This window comes from Phyllostomus discolor, chromosome 1 (assembly GCF_004126475.2).
Source record: "Phyllostomus discolor isolate MPI-MPIP mPhyDis1 chromosome 1, mPhyDis1.pri.v3, whole genome shotgun sequence".
NCBI lineage: Eukaryota > Metazoa > Chordata > Mammalia > Chiroptera > Phyllostomidae > Phyllostomus > Phyllostomus discolor.
In genome coordinates, this window is record NC_040903.2 from 196461986 (window position 1) to 196483485 (window position 21500).

A 21500-nucleotide genomic window follows, 5' to 3' on the forward strand; every position below is an offset into this window, starting at 1 on the left:
GAGGTGGGGGCTGCTGAGAGTTTGGGACAGGTAAGTCTATTACCCTCCAGCCCCAGCCCTGCCAAGCCACCAAAATAGAAGGGCCGAGGCACCAGCCCCTGGGAGGGGCTGGCAGGGAAGCCTTTGAAGCGGGAACCAGCCTGGGAGGGAAGGCTGAGGGGAGCAAGTTTGTTAATATTCACCCCGCAGCAGCTGTTGCCCTGGGTTTTCTGTTTCCATGGCAGGCGGAGGCCTCGCCAGCCTAGCTCAGAAACCCCAGGGCCCAGAAGTCAGAGCCGGGGCTCGGCTCAAAAATTGCTGGGTGTCGCTGGGCAACTCACCTTCCTCTCTGGGCCCCGGTTGTCTCATCTGTAGCAGGAGTGACTGTGACTAGGTCACCTCCCAGGTTCCTTCCTGCTGCAACATTTAAGATTCACATCCACGACAAGTTGGACAACTTGGCCACTGACCCCCACCTCCGCACACCCCCTTCTGGTGGGGGCTCGGGCCTGGCTGGGCCCTGGAAATGCGCCAAGACCGTCTACCTACCAGGCAAGGACCTTTCCCACGTCACTCTACCTGGCCAGCAGGGGAGAAGGCTGAGACAGGGTTGCAGGGTGGGGGAAGCGGGAGCAGGTGCAACGTGAGGGCAGCTGGTGGGGGGAGCCCCGGCCTCCTGGTGCAGGGCTCCTGCTCTGCCAGTTGCCCTGACATCCCTGTGCAGCAATTTCAGTTTCTATTTTAAACAGTTTGGGTTGGTTGCTTCCTTGCCTTCCTGCTGGGTGTTTATAGTGAGGAAAATAATTGGTAATATTTTCACAGATGTGCTGGCACTGCAGCTCATCAAGGGCACCTTTACCCAGGGGACCCTGCCTGCCACCAGCCTCTCTCTGCCAGCCAGAGGACCCTGAAGGCGGATAACCGTAGGCCCCTGTGCCTCCCAGGAGCCCCAGGCGGTGAGGCACAGGCAGAGCTGGGAAGCAGGAGGCCCTCAGGGCCCCGGGCATGCCCAAAGGCAGGTCTCAGCATGACGGGGAGGGGGCTTGCCTGCGTTGCAGGGACTGAACAGGATGGGCCCTTCCTAGGGAGCTTTGGGAGAGTGCTTCTAGGAGCTGGTTTCTGATTCCATTTTCTCCAGCAGAGCCTGAATTCACAGTCAGGGGTAAGGCATGAGGTGGTGGGGGGGGGGGAAGGGGAGGGAGCAGGACCAGGGTTGATCATAGGAAATCACTGGCTTCTCCCTCTTCTGGAGGCCTGGAGCCTTATTCTGGAGGGCTGGGAAGGAGGCTGGAGTTGTCCTGGCTGAGTGGCAGCCTGCCCACCCCAGCACGAGGCCTGAACTGGAGTATGCACTCCCCACTGTCCATTCCGGGGGCCTGGCCAGGCTGGTGACAGGGTGACGGCAGAGTGGGCCAGTCACCGTGTCTTCTTCACCCCTTGAATGTGCACACACTGCATGTGTGGATACACAAGCTAGAGTGTGTACGCAGTATTTTGTGCACATGTATGCTGCCCCTGTGCACATGCATGCACACAGGTGTGTGGCTGCATGCCTGTGCATATGTATGTGGGTGCAGCATACACACAGAGACACATATGTGTGCACGTGTCTTGGTTTGGCTTCTCCCAGAAGATAGCCCAAGATTCAACTGCAGGTCCTTTACTGGGAGACCATCCCAGGATGGGAGTGAGGGAAAGAGAGGAGAGAAGGCGGCATCAATGCTCTCGAGCAAATGGCCGCTGTGAGCAACCAAAGCTCAGTCCCGGGGGAGGGCCGCAGCCAGGGTAGTCCGTGACTTCTCCCCCCAGAGGGCAGGGAATCTGGGGCCCAGATGTGGGTCTGTCTTCTCAGGAAGGCTGCTGGGGGCCAGGAGCGGCAGAGAGGTGTGGGGACAGAGGGGACACGGCGAAAATGGAGGCAGGCAAGGACAGGGACAGGGCACCAGGTGTTAGAGAAATGTTTATTACAAGGATATATATATACACAATAATGGGACATTAAACTGCCGATCCCGGGCCTGTGGGACTTTCAGGGATGCAGGGGATGGAGGGCTGGGTGACACTGGGGCTGAGGGAGGACGGTGGGACAAGGCGAGTCAGTGGTGGAGCCATAGCCCCAGGCTCTGGGTGGGGCCCTGGAATGACCAGGACCCCCAAATCATGCACAGTGAGGTCCTATAGCTTGAGCCCTGACAGCCTTGTCTTTCAATGTGCTGCTTTCCTGCCTGCCTGTGTGTCCCTGAAATTCTGGATGTTCCCTAGTGGTTGGGGTGTTGAGAGCATCTCTGGGTGAGGGCATCAGCAAAGAAGCCCCAAGGCCAACCAGGGGCCCACCACTGAGCCCCAGCATTCAGAGGTGGGAAGACATCATTGGTCTTTGAGAGACAGGCCCAACCTTCTTCTCTGAGTTGGTGGAGCCTGAGAAATGGCTGCAGTTTGGGTCCAGCCCACTTGCTCTAGACATAATTCAAACAGCCTGGAACCCGCCTCTGGAGGTTCCTGTCACATCTCTGTCCATGAATACTAAGGATTATAGGAAAACACATCTCTTAGATAAATCCTCCTCATCTTTCTCGATCTTGCCGAAGGGACACCTCCTCCAGGAAGCCTTCCTGAGCCCTGCTGGCTGGCTGCTCAGCAGTCATGCCAGCCCTGTGTCCCTCCCCTCATTTACACTCACTATACCCAGTGAGAGTTTCTCATTGCTAGTTTCCCATAATACATAAGGCCCTGTGCTCAGTGGCTGGTGGGCTGCTGACAGTACTCTCTCTCCATTTATCTGGGAGAGGGCCCTCTCAGGGCCCCCCGGGAGGAGCCCAGAAAAGGGTGATGGGAGGAGCAGGGACCAGGGGCAGAGTGTGGAGCCCCATGTAGTCCGGTCATATTTTGGAACCTCTGTCATTACATCTACCTTGTGTTCCTGCAGAGGAGCTCCAAGAACCTGGCCCTAGTGCAGCGTTTACATGCCCGAGACGCCTCCGTCTAGAATCTATAGTATCTTACAAGTCCTCAGGAGAGATAAGCACCGCCCAGGGCCGGAGAGAGCAAGGGGCCCCTGTGTCTCTGTGCACTTCCCTCCTGACTGGCTGGGGTTTGGGCATCATGAGGCCAGAGAGTGGAAATGGGGAAGCTCAGGCTGTCCCTGGTGTGGAGACTCGTAAGAGCTGAAAGGACTGGGTCAGGTGTCCTGCCCCAGGTATTGCTTCCCTGCCTGTAACCTCTTGCTCTTTCTCTGTGGAGAGGTCGGCGGAGCTGGGTAGTGGGCTGCCTGAGGGCAGAGTCACTCTAGGGAGTGGGCAGAATGGGCTGGGCTCCATGCTGGCATGAAGCCAGACGTGAGCCCTGCCTCTGTTGGTGTGGGTGGGCAGCCTTGCCCTCTCCTGCTTCCCAACACAGCCCAGGCTGGAGAGGGGTGCCCTGGCCCTGCTCTGGGGCTTGGGGCAGTGGGCAAGAGGAAGGAAAGTTTGAGCCCTGCAGGCTGCACCCCGGGAGGTGTCCCCAAACAAGCCACCTTCACGGCTTGTCTTCCGGGGCCGGGCTTTCCAGACAGTCTGCAACCTCAAGCCCCGCTGCCCTCTCGGGCGGAGCAGGGGAGTCAGGATGCTAGACGTGACTGGCCGCTAGCCATGACCGCTGTGGGACATGTAAGCTGCCAGAGCCACCACCACAGCCACATAGAGACCGGCGCCCACGGCAATGGAGAGTGTGGCCAGGAAGAGGGCCTTGCGGGAGGTGGTGCTGGCCAGGCGGAAGTCCCCCTTGGAGATGGCCTTGCTGGTCTAGGGAGAGAGAGATGCTGGTGAAGGGGAGCATCCCCACGCCCAGCAAAACAGCCCAGCCCACCCGGCCCCTGACCCCCTCCTGCACATGCTTTTGCCGAGCCCTCCAGTGGGGGAAGCTGGCCAGAGCAGAAGGCCTGGGCCCCACGTGCTCTTACCCCCTGGGAGAAGTAGAAGGCAGCAATGCCCAGTGGCCAGAAACAGCAGAGCATGGAGAAGATAGTAAGCCCCAGGTGGTCCCTGGGAGGCAGCGTGAGGAAGTTGTCTTCGCTCTCGCTCTCTGTGGAGGTTGCATCACTCTGCAAAACACGAGCTGGGTTTGTGACCGGGCCCGGGATTGCTCAGTGGCAATGATGTGGGGCCACGGGCAGTCTCTTCCGTTGCGGATGGGAGTGTGGGGGGGCTCAGTGCTCTCTGCTGAAAGCCTCAACAGTGACCCAGTGATTCCATCTTTAGGAATGTATCACGAGGAAAGAGTCTAAGCATATATGTACAGGCATGTTCGTCACCAGATAGTAATTATAAAAGGTTAGAAACAATCACAATGCCCGACGAGCAGGAGGTTGAATTATCAAGTGATGGGACACCAGGTAACCCTTTAAAATCATCTTGTAAGAAGATTAAATTGTGTGGAGCAATGCTGAAATATGTTGCTAGGGGAGAAAAATCAGGCTATAAAACTAGGTACAGCAAGAGCTCTCCTGGGGAGCAGGATGGGACAATAACATGAATATAAAAAGACTAGAAGATCATCCACGAAAAGGTAATGTTATCTTCTGGTGGTTTTCTGTATTAACTGTATATTACTTATGTAATTTAAAAAACAGGAACAATAAATGCTGTTTAAAAATTAAATAGTCAACCCGAGCTACTGCCTCTCAAGGTGTAGATAGCACTTGTGTCAGAAGTGCCTTTCTCAGTGACACACCGATTTCTGGACCCCGAGCCAGGCCTAATGAATCTCAACACCTGGCGACGGGCCTGGGACTCTGTATTTTAAACACACACTCACCTCCTCCTCCTCCTCCTGGTCGTCCTCCTGTCCTTGCAGCTCCTCTTGAACCCCATAGGACACGGTCTGGATGGGGACATCTTCTTCTGCTTGGCCAAGTCCTGTGGGCCCCACCTGGGGCTCCCGGCTCTCTGTGAAGCTGGTCTCACAGCTGCCCGCCCTGGGCTCCTTGACCGCGTCCCTCCCCAGGAGGCAGCTAGGCCTGTACCAGGCCTCCACGGCCAGCTGCAGGGACCCCGGGTCCAGGAACTGGTGGGGGTGAGCGGGGCCCGCGCCTCCCAGGAGGAAGGAGTAGAGCTTCTCCTGGCAGGACCAGCCGGGCGAGGCCTCGGGGTAGGGGTAGGGGCCGCGGAGGTGGGCGGGGCTCCGAGGCAGCAGCGGGTTCTGCAGTTCACTCAGACTCTCCATGGTTCTGAGGGCAGCTCCGGGGAGGGGATGCTGGGCCGGTGGAGTGATCCTCGGGGAGCCTGCTGGAGTGCAAGACAGACAGACAGACAGACAGACTCTGAGGATGGGGTGGGACGCAGGACTAGGAGTGGTTAAGCGCACCAGCTCTGCAGTCAGACTTGCCTCAGACCCCGCCTTTACCACTGGCCAGCAGCGGGACCTCCAACTGGCTACTTAACTTTCCAGAAACTTCTCCATTTCCGTGCCTGGGAGTTGGGGATAACAGCCGTCCACACCTACCTTATAGACTTGCTTCGTTCATTTATCTGGTCAACACGGATTTATTGGGCACCCCCAACTCCATGCCAAGCACTACACAGATGCTGGGGTGTGATGGCGAGGAAAGAGGAAAGGAGGAGAGGAAGCGGGATGCCCTCTTTCTCTTCACAGGGCTTAGGCTGGTGGAGAAGGTGGCTGCCCCGAGAAGGTACAGCAGGGGGTGGGAGGGGGCTCACACAGAGGCGCAGGGAAGGCTCTGCGGCTGAAGGAAGAGAACAAGTTGACGAGGCGGGGGGAGGGAAGCTCATGTCCTGCAGAGGCCAGATAAAGCGGGGTGGGTCTGAAAGCCTGGGAGAGGGCTGGTGTGGCTCAGCGCACAGAGGCGGGGTGCAGGGCCAGACCATGCAGCCCTGCTGGGGTCTAAGGGGGTTTCACAGGTCTTGGCAGGTGCGATGGGATGGGATTTGGGTCCTGAAGCCTTCCCAAGTCTCCGTGTGGGGAGCGGCTTGGAGAGGGCTGGGCTGGCTGTGACACCACTAAGAGGCTTTGTCATGGCTTCATGTTAGCTGAGGACACCTGAAGCTCAATGGGGAGACAAGGAAAAGAGGACGAGCCTTGGGAGGTATGGACAGGACTTGGTGGCAGGCGGGACACTGGGCTGAGTGAAGATTTGTTCTAGGGTTGCATGGGACTGTGCTTTGCTCAGAGCTCAGCATGTGCCACGTGCTGACAGTTGTCAGTCTTCCTGGGGGAGGACGCTTCCCCCCAGGTGTGGTCTCAGGCAGATGGATGCACCTGTGGCTCATCTCCCCTCTAAGGCGAAGTCTGACTTTGGGAAACTCCTGTGGAATCTAAGGCAGGGCCTCCCACGTGCTGAGAGCTGGACTTGCATTCCTTCCTGCAAGTGTAGACACACTCAAAGGCTGGAGTGTAGACACCCTTGAAGGCTGCCTGTTCCTCCTTCAGCTGGCCCTGAGCACCTACTGTATACCTGGGAAGGGCACGCAGTAGGGGTTCCTGGCTGGCTGACGGAGGGAAAGGCAGCCCTCGAGGGCGTCTACACCAGCCCCACACAATGCTGGAGCCTGTCAGGGAGAAGCTGGGTGTGGAGAGAAAGGAGGGGCAGGCTAGGCGGCCTCAGGGACCGAGCTCTCTGCCCCTTGGTCACATCCTGAAGCTAGAGGGTGACAGGGTCCTGTGGCCATGTCTTGCCCTGGATTTATAATCTGAACATCAGAGTCAGTCCTGGCCCAGATACTTCGGTCAAATGTTTGGGCTCTTCTGGGTTTCCTGGTCGGCCAAGTTCAGACACTGATCCCTGCCCAGCCCACAGGGTCGTTTTGGGGATCAAAAGAGATGGCAAGGTTTGGAAGCAGCCCAAGTGCCCATCAGTAGATGAGAGGGGAAAAGAGCTGTGGTACTTTCGCACAATGGAGCACTGTTGGGCCGTAAGAAAGAAGGCAGCCCTCACCCTTGGCGACAGCAAGCACGGGCCTGGAGAGTATTGTATTAAGTGAAATAAGCCAGTCAGAGGAAGACAAATACCGTATGATTACACTCATATGTGGAATCTAATGAACAAAATAAACTAACAAACAAAATAGAAAGAGATTCATAGGTACGGAGAACAGACTGACATCTGTCAAAGGGGAGGGGGCTGGAGGTGCTGGGTAAAAAAGGTGAAGGAATTAAGCAAAAAAAAAAAAAACAACCCACAAACAAAAACACAACTCAGACACAGATAACAGTGTGGTGACTACCAGAGGGAAAGGGGGGGTGAGGGGGAGGCAGGGGAGGGTAAAGGGGAGGTAAAGGGTGCTGGAAGGAGACTGGACTTGGGGTGGTGAACACACAGTAATATACAGATGATGTATTATAGAACTGTACACTTGAGACCTATATGATTTTATTGACCAATGTCACTGCAATAAATTCAATGAAATAAAAAAATAAAGAGATGGCAAGACACGGTGCATTGTGGATTATGAGAGGGAGGGGCCGCTGCCCTGGCTTCTGGGCTCTAGTCTTCACCGTGCGGGCTGTTTCCGGCTTACTGGTGAAGGGAAAGTGGGAGGACTTCTGCCCCCTGGGCTGGGTTTAGCCAGGGCCCCTGCCCAGTCTTAGTCCCCATCAAGAATTCGAAGCCTGGCAAAGGGCTACTTCTACTTCTGCCCCAAGAGAAATGACAAGACTCTAGAAAGCTGGTTCTTGGGAAACCCGATGGCAGTATGGCCCAGGAATAGTACCCTGGGGGAGGGACAGCGCGAGGGGAGGAAAGGGCCGAGCATTGAGAGTGTGTCCGAGGGGGACTGGGCTCCCTGGCTGTTGCCTGCTGGAGGCAAAGCAGCAGAAGGAGGCTGCTCGTGCCTCAGGCTCTGTGCCCCGGACCAGTGGGGCCTCTGGAGCTGGGGCTTCAAGAATGTCCGAGGGAGAGTCCTGCAGGGGCACAAAGAAGACCATGTGGCCCAAGTGTGCCCAACTCTTCACCCAGGAGGGGACAGATGGTGCTGGAGATGTTGGGCTGCCGTGCGCCTGGGGGCTGTGTTGGTGCATTAACCAGTTGCAAGTTCCATGTGGGCTGTCATCAGTCACAGCAGGAGCTTCTTCACACGCAGAGATGGGCACACAGGCTTGGGAGGGGGTGGAGCTTAAGTCAGGGCTCTCCAGTGCTCACAAATGCAGGCGCCTCACTACCTCTCCCTCCCCCTTTCTCTCCAGAGATCAAAACTGCAGGGAGCCCCTCAGACTACGGTGATGTGGAGGGGCTCCTTGCTGCAGGCCAGGCTTATGTCTGGGCCCCTCTGGGCAGATCCCCAGCAGGACTGGTGTCTTTTGACCCCCAAAGCAGCTTCTGAGCCGCTGCCATAGCCTCCCCTACACCAGCAGGTGCGACCCACAGATGTGGAGTTGAAGGGCATGTAACCATAAGGCTCATGGGTTTGGTAGTCGGGTACCCGGGGCTTCCCTTCCCGACCCACCCACAAGCTGTTTGAGCTGGTACTTTGGTCTTCCCACCTGTAATAAGAGGGGTTGAATTAGGCGGTCCCTGATGTCGATGGCGACACTAACATTCCATGATCCCATAGCCTCAAGGAGCTGCACAGTTGTGAGATCCCCCCACTTTTTGTCGCCTTTCAAGAGTCAGGGGCAGATGCACAGGCTCAGAGCCCAGTGGGGTGCAGAGCCATCTCCTTCCCTATCATGGCACCTCAGAGCAGGTTGAAGGAGATAAAGGAAAAGCAAGGCATCTACCTGCCAGATGAACAGTGGAGCCATGGAGTCATCTCCTGGCTTCCCAACTCCCCCTGGGCTCCCCTGCTCCCAGCCTGCCTGCCCCCATCTCACTCACCCTCTGGGATTGTAGGACATGCTTCCCAAGGTCCCTTAGCTTCTCCACCAGCTGGTCTTAATTTATCCCCCACTATTTACAGCCTTGGGCATCTTATTGCCAGCAGTATGCAGGGCCTTTTAGCAGGGGTGGGGTGGGAAGGACCAGTGCCAGGGTCCTTAAGGCAGATGAATGCATCCAACTCAGCCCTGCCTTCCGCCCTGCTTCACCAGGAGGCCTTGGCTAGTCACTAGTCACCTGCCCAATGCCCCCGAAGGAAAAGAAGGAACCGGGTCCTGGGGCTCTGGCCACTGTGAGGGCATTTGCTGGGCACTTGTCCTGGCCAGGTGGGGGCAGCTGCATTCCAGCTCATCCTCCTGCTTTTGCCAACCACCCTCTTTGGGTCCCGGCTAAGCTCCTGGCACCCAAGTCCCACAGCTTTTCCTGGATTGCCGTTAGGCGAGTCTTCTCAGCACTTTGCTGCACAAAGATGTGTGATCCTGGGTTCTCCACGATGGGGAAAAACTGAAAGCCACCTGAATGCCAAACAATCAGGGGCAAGGTAAATAAGCAACGGTACAGCAAGGCAAGGTGGTACTCGGCCTTCGAATAGGCGTACAAAGAGGAGTGACAGGAGAAAATGCTCGCTGCAGATCCTGTGAGAAGGCAGGAAAGAAAACGGTGTGCGCGTGTAATCTCGGCTCCAGCAAAATGTCAATAGCAGTTCTCTTCAGGGACGGGAGCACAGGTGTTTCTACCATTTTCTTTTTTACACCATGGTTTTTTCGGTTTTCCACATTTATTTCTTTTTACAATGAGCATGAACTGCTTTTAAACCAGAACAAATTCAGTGCATAGATTTCTTCTGAATCAAATGATCTAAAATTGGCTTAAGCCTTCCCCAGGCTGGGGGGGTTCCTTCTGGGCCTAGAAGCCGAGCACAGCCGAGAAGCCCACCCCGGCCCACACGGACAGGCACACGTGAGTGCACGCACAACCTCCGCCTTTGTAGAGTGACCAAGCCAGGGGCTGCAGCCCCTGTTCCTGGTGGCAGCCAAGGGTCACAGTTCTAACAGGTCGTGTTCTCTCGTAACCTGCTTGGGCCACTGAGAGGTCACTGAGTTGATCTCAGGGACCTGGCACTGAACTCTGGCCAGAAGGATGCAGTGGCAGGTCCCCAGGGGCAACCCTTCGGCCTGTTGCTTAGGGCTGCTGCTCCCTGTTCTCTGGAGTCACAGGTCAGTTTCTGCTGCCTGGTCTGCCCTGGACTGTGTGTGCCTACTCTGCATACAGCATTGTGTGCCTGCCTGCTTACTGGTGAGCATGCCTGCGTGAGAGTGTGTGTGTGCATGCACACGTGTGCACTCTGCTCCAGCGGACAGACACGAGCTGTCTGGATTCTGAAGCTAAGAAAATTACTCTAAAATGCGTACTTTGGGCTGCGTGTCTGGGCCCCACAAAAGGAGAGGGAGAGAAGATGAATCTGTGAGGTCACAGCCCCTAGCTTGTCTTCTTCACAGCTGAGAACTGGTCTGGGTGCTGAGGTTTCCAGTCCCTGATTTGGGGATGGAGAGCACACTGCGGCTTCTCAGACCAGGGACCGGAAGAAGCCAGCGAGGAATCCTCTAGGGTCCAATCACGGCCTCCCAGTGGAGTCTGACTGCCCTGGAGTCTGATCACAATACAGTGTAACACCAGTTTACTTCTCTACAAAATGTATGAAAGGAGTGACGGCGTTGATTTTTGACAGCTTGGCTCACTATGATCCTGGGATTCTACTGGGAGAAGAATAACTTAACACATTGAGATTTTTGCCACATGCCAGACACTGAACTGTTTTTAGTGCTCATTTTGACCTGTAATTCTAGTGGGAGAATAAAAATAGGATGGGGGCTTCCTCTTCTAGCTGTGGTAGACAAACTCATGTCACACTAAACCTGCTCAAAATAGTGAGAAAAGCTGGGGGGAAACATGGGAGCATCGAAGAACCACCAAGGGAGCGAGAGCTCAAGGGGTCAAGGTGCCAGGATCCCAGAGGAAGGAGGAGCCCCGAGGGGTGGGCCTGGCCCTGGGCGCTACTCTCCCCTTCTTCCAGCAGTATCAGAGGCCGGGAGAGGAACTGGAGTTAGGGGCTTGTTAAGGAAGAGGGGACCCAGAAAACAGTCCCAGTTTTCAACCTCTTTAGGACTACCCCTAAAGGAGTAGGAGCTAACCAGAAGCCAGACAGAAAGCAGGCTTTGAATCAGCTCTGTCCCTAATTGGATTAAGGTGATCTGCACACAACCTGGCTGCCTGCGGGAAGCCAGAGGTGTCTCTCCGGGCTGTGGCTCTGAAACTGAGCGTGCATTAACTACACCTGGAGGACTCATGAAAGCCAGACTTCTGGCTTCCACTCTCACGCTTTACGATTCCGAGACAGACCTGGGCATGCACGTTTGTAACATGTTCCCGGTGATGCTCATCCTGTGGGGCCAGGGACCACGCTTTAAGAACTACTACTCTTCCCCTGGCTGGTGTAGCCCAGTTAGCTGGGCACTGACTTACAAAACTAAAGTCATGGGTTCAATTCCCAGTCAGGGTACATGCCTGGGTTGCTGGCTGGTCCCCAGTTGGGGCATGTGTGGGGGGCAACTGATAAATGTCTTTCTCACACATCGATGTTTCTCTTCGTCTCTTTCTCCCTCCCTTCCTCTCTTCCCCTCTCTCTAAAAAATAAATAAATAAAATCTTTAAAAAATTGCTCTGAGCCCTGGCCAGGTAGCTCAGTTGGTTAGAGCATCATTTCTATCCCTATCTGTGCTATATGTCACACCCCTGTGACTATTTCAAAATTGCTTTTTTAAAAAACAAAGACTGGCCCTGGTTGCTTTGGCTCAGTGGATTGAGTGCTGGCCTGAGAACTAAAGGTTTGCAGTTCGATTCCCAGTCAGGGCACATGCCTGGGCTGTGGGCCAGGTCGTTTGTTGGGGGCGTGTGAGAGACAACCACACATTGATATTTCTCTCCCTCCCTTCCCCTCTGTCTAAAAATAAATAAATAAAATCTTAAAAAATAAGACAAAGACTGGATTTTTACCAGTCTTTGTCTTTTTACAATAACAAAATTTAACTATATGCTGCTTATAATAATACACCTTGAATATAAAAATACAAAAAAGTTCAAAGGAAAAGAATGAAATAATAATAACAACACCTCACACTTACTAAGTTTTTATTGTGTTCCAGGCACAGTTCTAAATGCTGTGTATCATCTTATATAATTCCTACTGTAGCCCTGTGAAGTCTGTGCCATCATTCTGCAGATTAAGACGTGGGGGCATAAGGAAGTTTAACGCGCCCACAGCTGGTGGGTGGTGAGCAGGACGTGACCCCTGGAGACAGGGCTGCAGAGTCACCGTGCTCTGGCGCCCCTTTGTGGCAGCTACCATTTACTGCTTCTTCGTTCTGAACACCAGGCCAAGTGCTTCAAATGCAATATCTTGTTTAACCCAAACTCCTTCACATGTGGGGGAACTGCAGTGCGGAGAGGTTAAACAGGTGTGTTCTGAGACCACTCAGCTGGAGCGTGGCAGAGCCCCATTTGGGCCAGGTCTGTCTGCCCCGAGCCCCCGCTGGCCTGAACAGCCTGGAGTTCTCCGGGTGGGCTGCAAGGTGGGGCCTGGAGTTGGCCTGTAGCACACAATACCTGGCGGGCTCTCAGGCACCTGGTGGGAAGAGGCATCATGACCACTGCTTAAAAACATGCCAAAGGGACAGTGTGATGTGTGACTAGGAGCTGGGTCGTATCCTTGGGATGGGGTCAGCCTTGATCAAAACCCTGTAAAATTATAATTAGCTACTATGTGCTGCATGAAGCTGGCTATTCTTATTTCCCACTTTCCAGATGAAAAAACTCACACTCAGAAAAGTTGAGGTAACTTGCCCAGGATTCGGCAGTGACAGAGACTGGATTTGAACTCAGCTGTAACTGAGCCCAGAGCTTGGGCTTCCATTACTGTGCCTTTCAGAGCCCACCTGTGTGTAGAGGGTCATGAGAAACGGTGCGGGTGGGAGAGGGTGAGGATTTGGTCTTGAGTGGGTTAAAACCAGAGACTGCAATGAAGGGAATGGGGGAAAGGAGCCTTACGAAGAGATGAAGAGATTTGGGGTGATTTAGCAGCCCAGGGGTGGCTGCCTAGATAAACTTAAGGTCTGGATTCCCATAAACACAGAGCCATTGTGAAAAGCTGAACGACTCACCATTATCTCTCGGTGCAACAAGAGAAACTGCCTTTCAACTGAAAGATAAAAGCCAGGACTACCTAGTAAGGCAGAAGATTAAATATAGATGATTAAATCCAGGGAGAAGGTGAGACCTTTAACAATAGGCGCCAGACTACCCTCTAGTCACATGATATGTAAACTGTTGCACAGACGGCGAAGTGTAGCTGTTTGTGGGTGGCTTGGGGCTGGCTCTGATGGTTTCTGGCCTGTCGGCAAGGGAGCCGCCAAGTCAGCGTGGGGTCCTGGCGGCATCTGTCAGTAAAGACAGGAAGTCAGGGGCAAAGATGGGGGGACTGGGGAAGCCGGCAGGGTCACACTGGAGGGGAAATGGGGGAACTGAGCTTTTCTTGCTTCGGTTTGTCTCAGGAAGCTAACACAATTAATTATCCTTTCTTTTCTCCTCTGTCTTCAACCGCTCCTAATTCCCGATGCTTCCTGACAAGCATTTAAACATATTGTTTTTCTTCCTTGCTTAGAAAGTAAATCAACTGTGGCGATTGTAAAACCTGGCTGAAAATGCTTCGACATCTCTCGGTTGAGAAGAGAGGGTCCATGTCCCTCCTCTCACATGGGAGTGGGCTTGTGACCACTTCAAGCCCAGAGCACAGCCAGGGTGATGCCGTGTGACTTCACAGGCCGGGTGACACAAGGTCACGCCTCTCTCACCTTGCTTGCCGGAACACTCGTCCTTGGAGCCCTGAGCTGCTGTGTGCAGTCGGGTGACTCGGGGGCGCCATGCTGGCGGGGCCATGTGTGTCGATCCTCCTGTCGATGAAGCCTGCTGAGCCCAGCGTCCCGGGCATCCTCCAGATGGCAGATACGGGAGTGAAGCCATCCTGGACTCCCCAAACCAGCCCCTCTGTCACCTGAATACTACCGGGGGACCTCTGTGCGTGCAGGGATTTCTGAACCCCGAAGTCCTGAGTGTAATGGAACGTCTTTTGTTTCAGCCACTGAGTCCTGGGGCAGCAACAGATAGCTCAGTGTCATTTCCCCTTTTCAGCTCCCGTCCCCTCTCTCTCCTTCATTTCACAGCTGCACTGCTCACAAGTATCGTCTCTACTCACATCAGATGTCTCCAGCTCCGGGCTCCACAGCCACTTCCTCAGGGAGGGCATCCCTATCTCCCCGGCCTGGATGGAGGCTCGCAGGTTATCTGCTCTCCAGGCTCCAGCTCTTCTTCTCAAAGGGCTTATCGCAGTCTCTCCTTACACACGCATGATTCATTGATTACTGTCTTTCTCCCTCGCCAGACTGCGAGCTTCAGGGGGGTGGCAAGTGCATCTGTCTCCCTCCTCCCCGCAGCCCCCCGCCTGGCATACAGTAGGCACTCATTCAACAGTTGCTCTCACGAGGGGGGGAGTGAGCTGAGGCTCCCTCCCAGGAAAGCACTTTCCCGGATCTGGGACGGGCAGAGCCCATCTGGCCAGGGCACATTTAGTTCTACACCACAGACATTTCTTCAGCAGTTACTTGGAATGCAAAAAAATACTCAAGAGGCAGTACCTGATTTGAGGAGCGCTGGGGAACACAGACTAGCAGATTCAGGCTTCAGTGCAGTGGCCTCAGTGGGGTTAGCAGCGGGCACGCAGAGCGCCAGCGTACCCTGATGGGGGAGCCCTATCTGGGAAGGGAGCCGAAGCAGTGCTGGGAACTACGAGGAGACTTACAGAGTAGGTGACATCTGAACTGAGTCTTGAAGAAAGAAGAGGAGTCATCCAGGTGGGACAATGAGGGGAGGGCATTTCTAGCAGGGCTAACAGCACAGAAGCATGGGGTGGGGGGAGGGAGGAGAGGCCAGGGTGCTTTGGTGTGACAGTATGAGGCAGGAGAGTGGGGGAAGGTCTCCTACTCTGTACAGAGAAGTGTCTTCCTGTGGGCAGTGGGGAGCCAATGATAGTTGTAGCACGGAAGCGATGTGGTCATAACTGCGTTTTGGAGCACTGGGGTTGGCAGCAGTGGACAGGAGGGACCTGAAGTGAATGAGAAGGGAGGCTAGGAGCCCTGTAAAGGGACCACCGTAAAAACTGAGGTGGGAGAGGATGAAGACCTGAACCTGACCTACAGCCAAATGGGTGGAGACGAAGAGTCATACCTGAGGAAGAGCTTTAAGGTCAAATAAACGGGACTTTGTGGTTAACTAGAAGTGAGGGAGGGGGAGGAGCCAGGAATGACTCCTAGTTTTCTGGCTTGGTCAGCTAAGCAGAAAGCGATTCCACCAGCTGAGACAGAACATCCAAGGGGAGGCTGCTGGTTCAAGAAGGCAGTCTGAACACAAATGACCCCTCTTCTTCTGCAAGTTCCATTAAAACAGCAGTGCATACCTGGCTGGTGTGGCTCAGTGGATTGAGAGTTGGCCTGTGAACCCAGGTGTCCCAGTTCAGCTCCCAGGCAGGGCACATGCCTGGGTTTCAGGCCAAGTCCCCAGTAGGGGGCACACGAGAGGCACTCACACATTGATGTTTCTCTCCCTTTCTTTCCCCCTCCCTTCTCCTCTGTCTAAAAATAAACACATAGCCCTGGCTGGTGTGGCTCAGTGGATTGAGCACCAGACTGTGAAGCAAAGGGTCGCTAGTTCGATTCCCAGTCAGGGCACATGCCTGGGTTGCAGGCCAGGTCCCTGGTGGGAGGCACACGAGAGGCAACCACACACTGATGTTTCTCTCCTTCTCTTTCTCCTTCCTTCCCCTTTCTCTAAATATAAATAAATACAATCTTTTAAAAAATAAAAATAAATACATACATAAATAAAATCATTAAGAAAACAAAACTGACAGGGCACACTTAAAAAGTACAATCATAATTTTGGAAAAAAGAAAAGAAAAATATCAGTGGGCCAAAAATGTTGAGGAACTTCTGGGACACAAAGAGCAGATGCAGTTCCCGGCCCCCAACCTCAGAGGCAAGAACAATCCCCACTCAAAGGGGAGGCCTGTTCGGGAAACAAACTACCAGCTTCCAAGGAAATCCACACCAGCTGCCTATGCTAGTCAGCGCCTTCTTTTATTCATAAGTCTGAATGGACACAAAGGAATAATGAATATGAGAAAAAAAAAAGAGCCCTGGCTGGTGTGGCTCAGTGGATTGAGTGCCGGCCTGTGAACCAAAGGGTCGCCAGTTCGATTCCCAGTCAGGGCACATGCCTGGGTTGCGGGCCAGGTCCCCAGTAGGGGGCGAGTGAGAGGCAACCACACATTGGTGTCCCTCTAAAAACATAAATCAATAAATAAAATCTTAAAAAAATTAAAAAATAAAAAGTATAAACAAACAGAACAATTGACCTAATAAGATCAGAAGCATCCAAGTTGTAGAAAATATCTTTCAATTTTTTTAACTATAGTTTGTAATTTTTTAATTAATTTATTTTTTAGAGAGAGGGCAAGGGAGAGAGAGGAACATCAACTCTCATATGTGCCCTGACCAGGGACCAAACCCACAACCTAGGCATATGCCCTGATTGGGAATTGAACCAGCAACTGTTCGCTTTGTGGGATGATGCTCCAACCAACTGAGCCACACCGTTCATAGTAAGATCTTCAAAATTTTTTTGAATTCATAGTCTCACAGAGATATGAGGATGTTTCATCTATAAGACAAGAGCAAGTTGCAATATAAAAGGAGCAATCAAAGAACATAAAAGTACTTGGGAAACTGAAAATAATGGTCTAAATTTTCGAAAGCTTAATGCAGAAACTTGGTAATAGAATGGCCACAGTTAAAAACTAACTTTTTTAACATAAGAGAAAAAGTTAATAAACTTCCCCAAAATATAGAGCAAAAAAGACAGAAAGATGGAGCCTATGAAGTAAAATTGAGAGACCTGGAGGGGAGTCCCAGAGGCCCAACACCCACCCAGCGGGAGGTTCAGAAGGACAGGACAGAAGGACTGGAGGAAAATCACAACGAAAGGAACGGAAGCGGAAAGTGTCTCCTGACTTGAAAGGCAACAGAACATTTCGATCGAAAAGGCCCACCGAGTTTCGAGCTGGAAAAACGAAACACACACATACACACAGGAGCGGGATGGGGAGGAGCAGTGGGTGAGTTTGGTCTTGGAGTGTCTTTGGGATACTGGGGTAGAAATTCCATGGGGCGACTGAATGGGTGGAGCTGAAGCCCCAGGGAGGGGCTGGAGAGAGACTTGAGAATTCCTGAAGGACCCATGGGGAGGGAGGAGAAGAGAGGAGAAGAGAGCTGAGGAAGGGAACCCAGGAAAGAGAAGAAATCACCGGAGCGCTTCTCAGCTCCCACGGAAATGGTGTCTTCCAGGGGAAAAAAAGTCGACTGTGTTTTCTATCCACTGCCGCACCGGGCTTCTGGGGGCTGGGCTGGCACAGTTCACCTGCTTGGGCCGTCGGATTGTGGCTGGCAAGGCTGAAAATTGCTGGGAGGATCAAGGTGGTGGCACTTCTACTCAAAGTAGTTCATTCTGAGGCAAAGATCAGATTTTCATTCTCACTGAAACAACCTGTCTCTCCCCTGAAGCAGCTCATTCCCAACCACTTACAAGCAAACAGAGCATCCGATGGCAGCAGATAGCACACGTAATGAGGAGTTAGCGCATCAGGCCCTCACTCCCTGCTTGGTTTGCTTGGGGTGAGGGTTGGGGGGGAGTGGTGGCAGCTGCAGGGAGGAGGAAGAGAGAATTAGGGAGGAGGCAGAAGAAGAGAGAACGTGGATACAGGCAGGCAGGAGGGATGAGATCAGTCTTTATTGTCTCTTGGCTTGTATCAGAAGAGACCCTGCTCTAGGGAAAGGAAGGGGGCTGGAAAATGCCAAAGGTGTAAGGAACTGAAATGATTCTTCTTGACAAAGTGAAGCCTGTTTCTTCTGCTTCTTCCTCCCTGGAGTGGTGTACTTTGGGGCTGGAAGTACGCCCGGGATGCACAGATGAACTGGCCTTTGAACCTGAAGGTAATTAATAATGTGCTGATTTCTCTGTTCTCTTTCTGTCATTTTTGTGTGTGCCACCCAGGGGAAGGGACCTGCATATGTGTATTTCGATGTTTCAATCTCTTACACACACGCACACATGTCATTTCCTAATGATATTCATGTCTTCCTCTTCCTCAGACTTCCCTTGCCCCCAGCCCCCAGATAACCCAGATCACCCAACCATGTGCCCGCGCTGACTCCCTTCTTCCCTTCGAAGCCGTGCGGAGGGGTCCAGAGTGGCAGCCTCAGCAGGGAGGGGCAGGAGGGGAACCCAAGCAGGAGCCAGTGGGTAGTTTTTCCCTGCTGGGAGAGAAGCCAGATGTGTCTGTCTGGTGACCAGAGATACCCTGAACCCTGACAGATCTGAGGGTGGGGTATCCAGCATGCAGCCATAAAAGGAAGGGTGGTCCTAGCCCCAGCAGCAGGTCTGCACCCCCACAGACCAGTCCTGCGGAAAATAAAGCCCCTCTCCACGGCTGCTGCTGCTACTGCCGCTGTCACCTTGTTGTGAGGGTTAGTGACTGTCCATTAACTCCGAGGAGCTGATTCTTGCCAGTGCTGCACCAACAGCTGGGAGCCAGAAAGCGCTGACACGGGGGGAGGGGCAGGGATGGGAAAGTAGGGGGGTCACTGGCATGGCTTAGTCAGCTCTGCCCAACGCCAATTAGCTAAGGTTTTTCTGCACATCAGCCAGGCCTGCCACAGTTGAGGAAAATTATTGTCACAGAAGCTCATCTTGTTTTTACATTAAAAAAAAACTCCCCAGAGATGGATCTTTCCTGACTGCCCCCCTCCTTCCGTCATGTTAGGAGGGGTGCCCCAGTCAGGCAGGGTTCCTGGGAAGAGATGGCCAAGGACTGGGTCCCTAGCCTTTGGCTACTCACAGGGGATGTTATGGGGGGAGAGCTTTCCTGGCCTCTGGGCTTGGAGGCAGGAGCCCTCCCAGAGCAGTAACTCTGTACACACTCCTGGGCTTTCCCAGGAAAATACGGAAGAGTAAGGGAGCTTAAGAAAGTGCTAAAACTATAAATGTCTTTTCCTAGTCCTTATGTCTCCATTCCACTGCATTCATCAAACCCAGTTCTCCAGCAAAAGGACATGGACTCACTCTTCAATCAGGGCTACAAAGCTGGTATCCTGTACTCGAGGAGAACTTAGGGATTTGCAGGCTCGGAACAGCCCTCAGGTTGCCCCACAGAACTTCGGAATAAAACCCTCCTAGTGCAACCCTCTTTTACAGACGAGAAAACAAAAGCGTACAGAGGGAAAGACTGCCTGAGACGGTCATTGAAGTTCTGGGACCAGAACACAAGGCTCTTGAGTTCCAGTCAAACGTTTTTATTCTGAGACATTTTAACACTTCATTCTCTTATTTTACACCCAATTACTGAGTCCTTACTACTCCAGGTGCTATGGAGGAGAGGAGGTGTGGAGGGAGGCAAAGAGATAAAAACAACACAATCTTTGCCTTCAAGGAGCTGTTTCCCTAGATCTGTGATTCTTAGGGGAAAAAAATAAAATAAAAACTGTGAGTCAGACTCTCACCCTATATTGTCTTCCGTAGGTGAGGATGGAAGGGGAGAGAACCCTTTTAGCGTCTCAAAATTTATAGGTTGGATTTTACTGACTCTGAGACCCCAGGGAGGCCAAGGGCAAGGGGAGCCCTAGCCAGGCTGGGAGAAAAGGGGGTAAGGGTGACAGCGACAGGTCACTGACCGCAGGGCTGGCTGGTGGATAGAAACAGCGACAACAGCTCACACTAGACTTCCATCAGGTACGTTGTTTCATTGAGTCCCAGGGCAGTCCTCTGAGGCGGACAGAGCGCAGCTGCCTTACCCTCACACTGGGGATGCGGAAACTGAGGTTCGGAGAGCTCTGGTAATTGGCCTAAAGCCCATTAGTGCCAGTGCCCAGCCGGGAACTCCTAGTCTGGTTGGTGCTCTGGCTACCGCTGGGCGGGGGGGGGAGTTGTGCTGGGAGGGGAGGATGGGGATAGGGCAGGGGTCAGCCACAGCCATAGGCCAGCCTTCTCTACGCAGTTTTATTTTGATGGCTACCTTGTGGCGCCCAGAGAACTCTGCTCTGAAGAGCTGGAAGCACTTTGCAGGCCTGAATGAGCTCATTTAGCTCACTCTTGCCAAAAGAAGAAGGACTCCAAACAGAGGTTCTGTCTGGGGTGCTCGGCCTTCGGGCGCATCCCAGAAAACGGAACGCACGTCTTCCCGCTCTCGGCCCTCACGCACCGCGCCGTGTGATGGGAAACCAGCCTCCTTCCATGGGAGTCAAGGAGGCCATGGGGGGAAAATTAAGGTATCTTCTGGCAGCTCCTTCCTTCCCTGGAGAAATGGGTTCATAGGTCCTAAGGGGCCGGACGCATCCCGTGGCCCAAGGGTCTTTTCCAGGGCAAAGAAATCTTGAGGCAGTCACCCTGACGAGCAGGCTTGGGGAAGAAGAGGGAAGCTGTGAAGCTGGTCCAAATGTCCCTAGTGTCACACAGCCCTGGTGGGGACGGCGGTGCCAGGGATCTGGTGGACTCTCACAAGCGTTCCTTGTGGGCAGGGTGCTTCAGAGCTGCCTGAGGTTGGGGTCAAGGCCTGGTGGTGTGGGGTCAGAGTGCCCAGGTGCCTGTCTGGGCCCCAGTCCCTCGGGTCCCTGTCGCCCTTAGGGTGAAGGGTAGGGGTGGACTTGGCGCGTTCTCTGGTGGAGTGCGCATCCCTGAGAAGGGCCCCACTGGCCCCCCGGCTCAGTCCCGGCTCAGCGCCCAGCTCTGCGCTCCCCATGCGCCCCAGACGCCCCCTTACCTGTCCTGTCGAGGACGGTCCCGCCTCCTTCGCGGGGCTCGGGGGCTCGGCATGGGCTGGTGAGCGACGGCGCCCCGCCTCGTGGCCGCGGCGGAACTCCCAGGAGGGCACCTCCGCGCCCGGCCCCGGGTCGCCGCCGCCGCCGCCGCCGCCTCTGCCGCTTCAGCACAGCGGACAGCTCCCGCCCGCCCGCCGCGGCCGCCCGCTCCGCCCGGCGTGGTCCCGGGAGCCCCGCATCCCGGCCCGGCCCCGCCGCCGCCGCCGCCGCCGCCGCGCAGCCCACAGCCTGGCCCAAGGCGGCTCCGCGCCGACTTGGGAGAGCGGCCAGGAGGGTCTCCCTCTTCCCCGCCTCCCGCCGCCGCCGCCTCCCTCTCGCCTCCGTGCTTCGTGCTCCCTTCCACGCTCCGGAATCAGCCCACCAGGAGCTCCGGACCCAGCGCCGGGGCGGGGCGGGGCGGGGCGGGGCGCGAAGCCGGGGAGCCCGGCGGAGGCGGCGGAGCGAGGGGCGCGAGGCTGCAACCGGCTCCTCCGGCTGCTGGAGCCGCGTCCCTTCTTCTCCCAGCCCTTCTCCCCACCTTGCTCCCGTGCTCCCGCAGAAGCGGTGCGTGGTCCTCCGGCTTCTGGAAGCATTTTTGGAGCTCCTCGGCGCCCAAGCCCTGAGTTTTAATACTGAAATACCCTGAACAGAAAAACAAGCAAACAAAAAACGATTATTGAGGGCCTGCTATTTATCAAACA

The 21500-nt window shown here is 54.4% G+C and overlaps 1 protein-coding gene across 2 annotated transcripts; it reads right to left on the minus strand.

Moving 5' to 3' along the window:
- Positions 1 to 1922: 1922 nt before the first annotated feature.
- On the minus strand, positions 1923 to 20916 carry SYNDIG1L (synapse differentiation inducing 1 like). 2 transcript variants are annotated; one of them, XM_036012143.1, is made up of 4 exons: positions 20763 to 20916; positions 4771 to 5240; positions 3917 to 4057; positions 1923 to 3758 (listed from the first exon to the last, which is right to left on the minus strand). In XM_036012143.1, the coding sequence occupies exons 2-4, from the start codon at positions 5176 to 5178 to the stop codon at positions 3600 to 3602; spliced, it is 708 nt and encodes a 235-aa protein (XP_035868036.1). In that variant the 5' UTR covers positions 5179 to 5240; positions 20763 to 20916; the 3' UTR covers positions 1923 to 3599. The 2 variants fall into 2 exon arrangements, with proteins under 2 accessions (XP_035868036.1, XP_035868032.1); XM_036012139.1 differs by having other exon boundaries at positions 4774 to 5240; positions 20763 to 20874.
- Between the last annotated feature and the right edge of the window lie 584 nt (positions 20917 to 21500).

Bases quoted from the DNA above. Each gene is read 5' to 3' on its own strand.
- SYNDIG1L (XM_036012143.1), bottom strand. From the start codon at position 5,178: ATGGAGAGTCTGAGTGAACTGCAGAACCCGCTGCTGCCTCGGAGCCCC. The intron at 4,058-4,770 runs GTGAGTGTGTGT...CGTGTTTTGCAG, and splicing joins ACCAGGAGGAGGAGGAGGAG to AGTGATGCAACCTCCACAGA. The intron at 3,759-3,916 runs GTAAGAGCACGT...CTCTCTCCCTAG, and splicing joins CCTTCTACTTCTCCCAGGGG to ACCAGCAAGGCCATCTCCAA.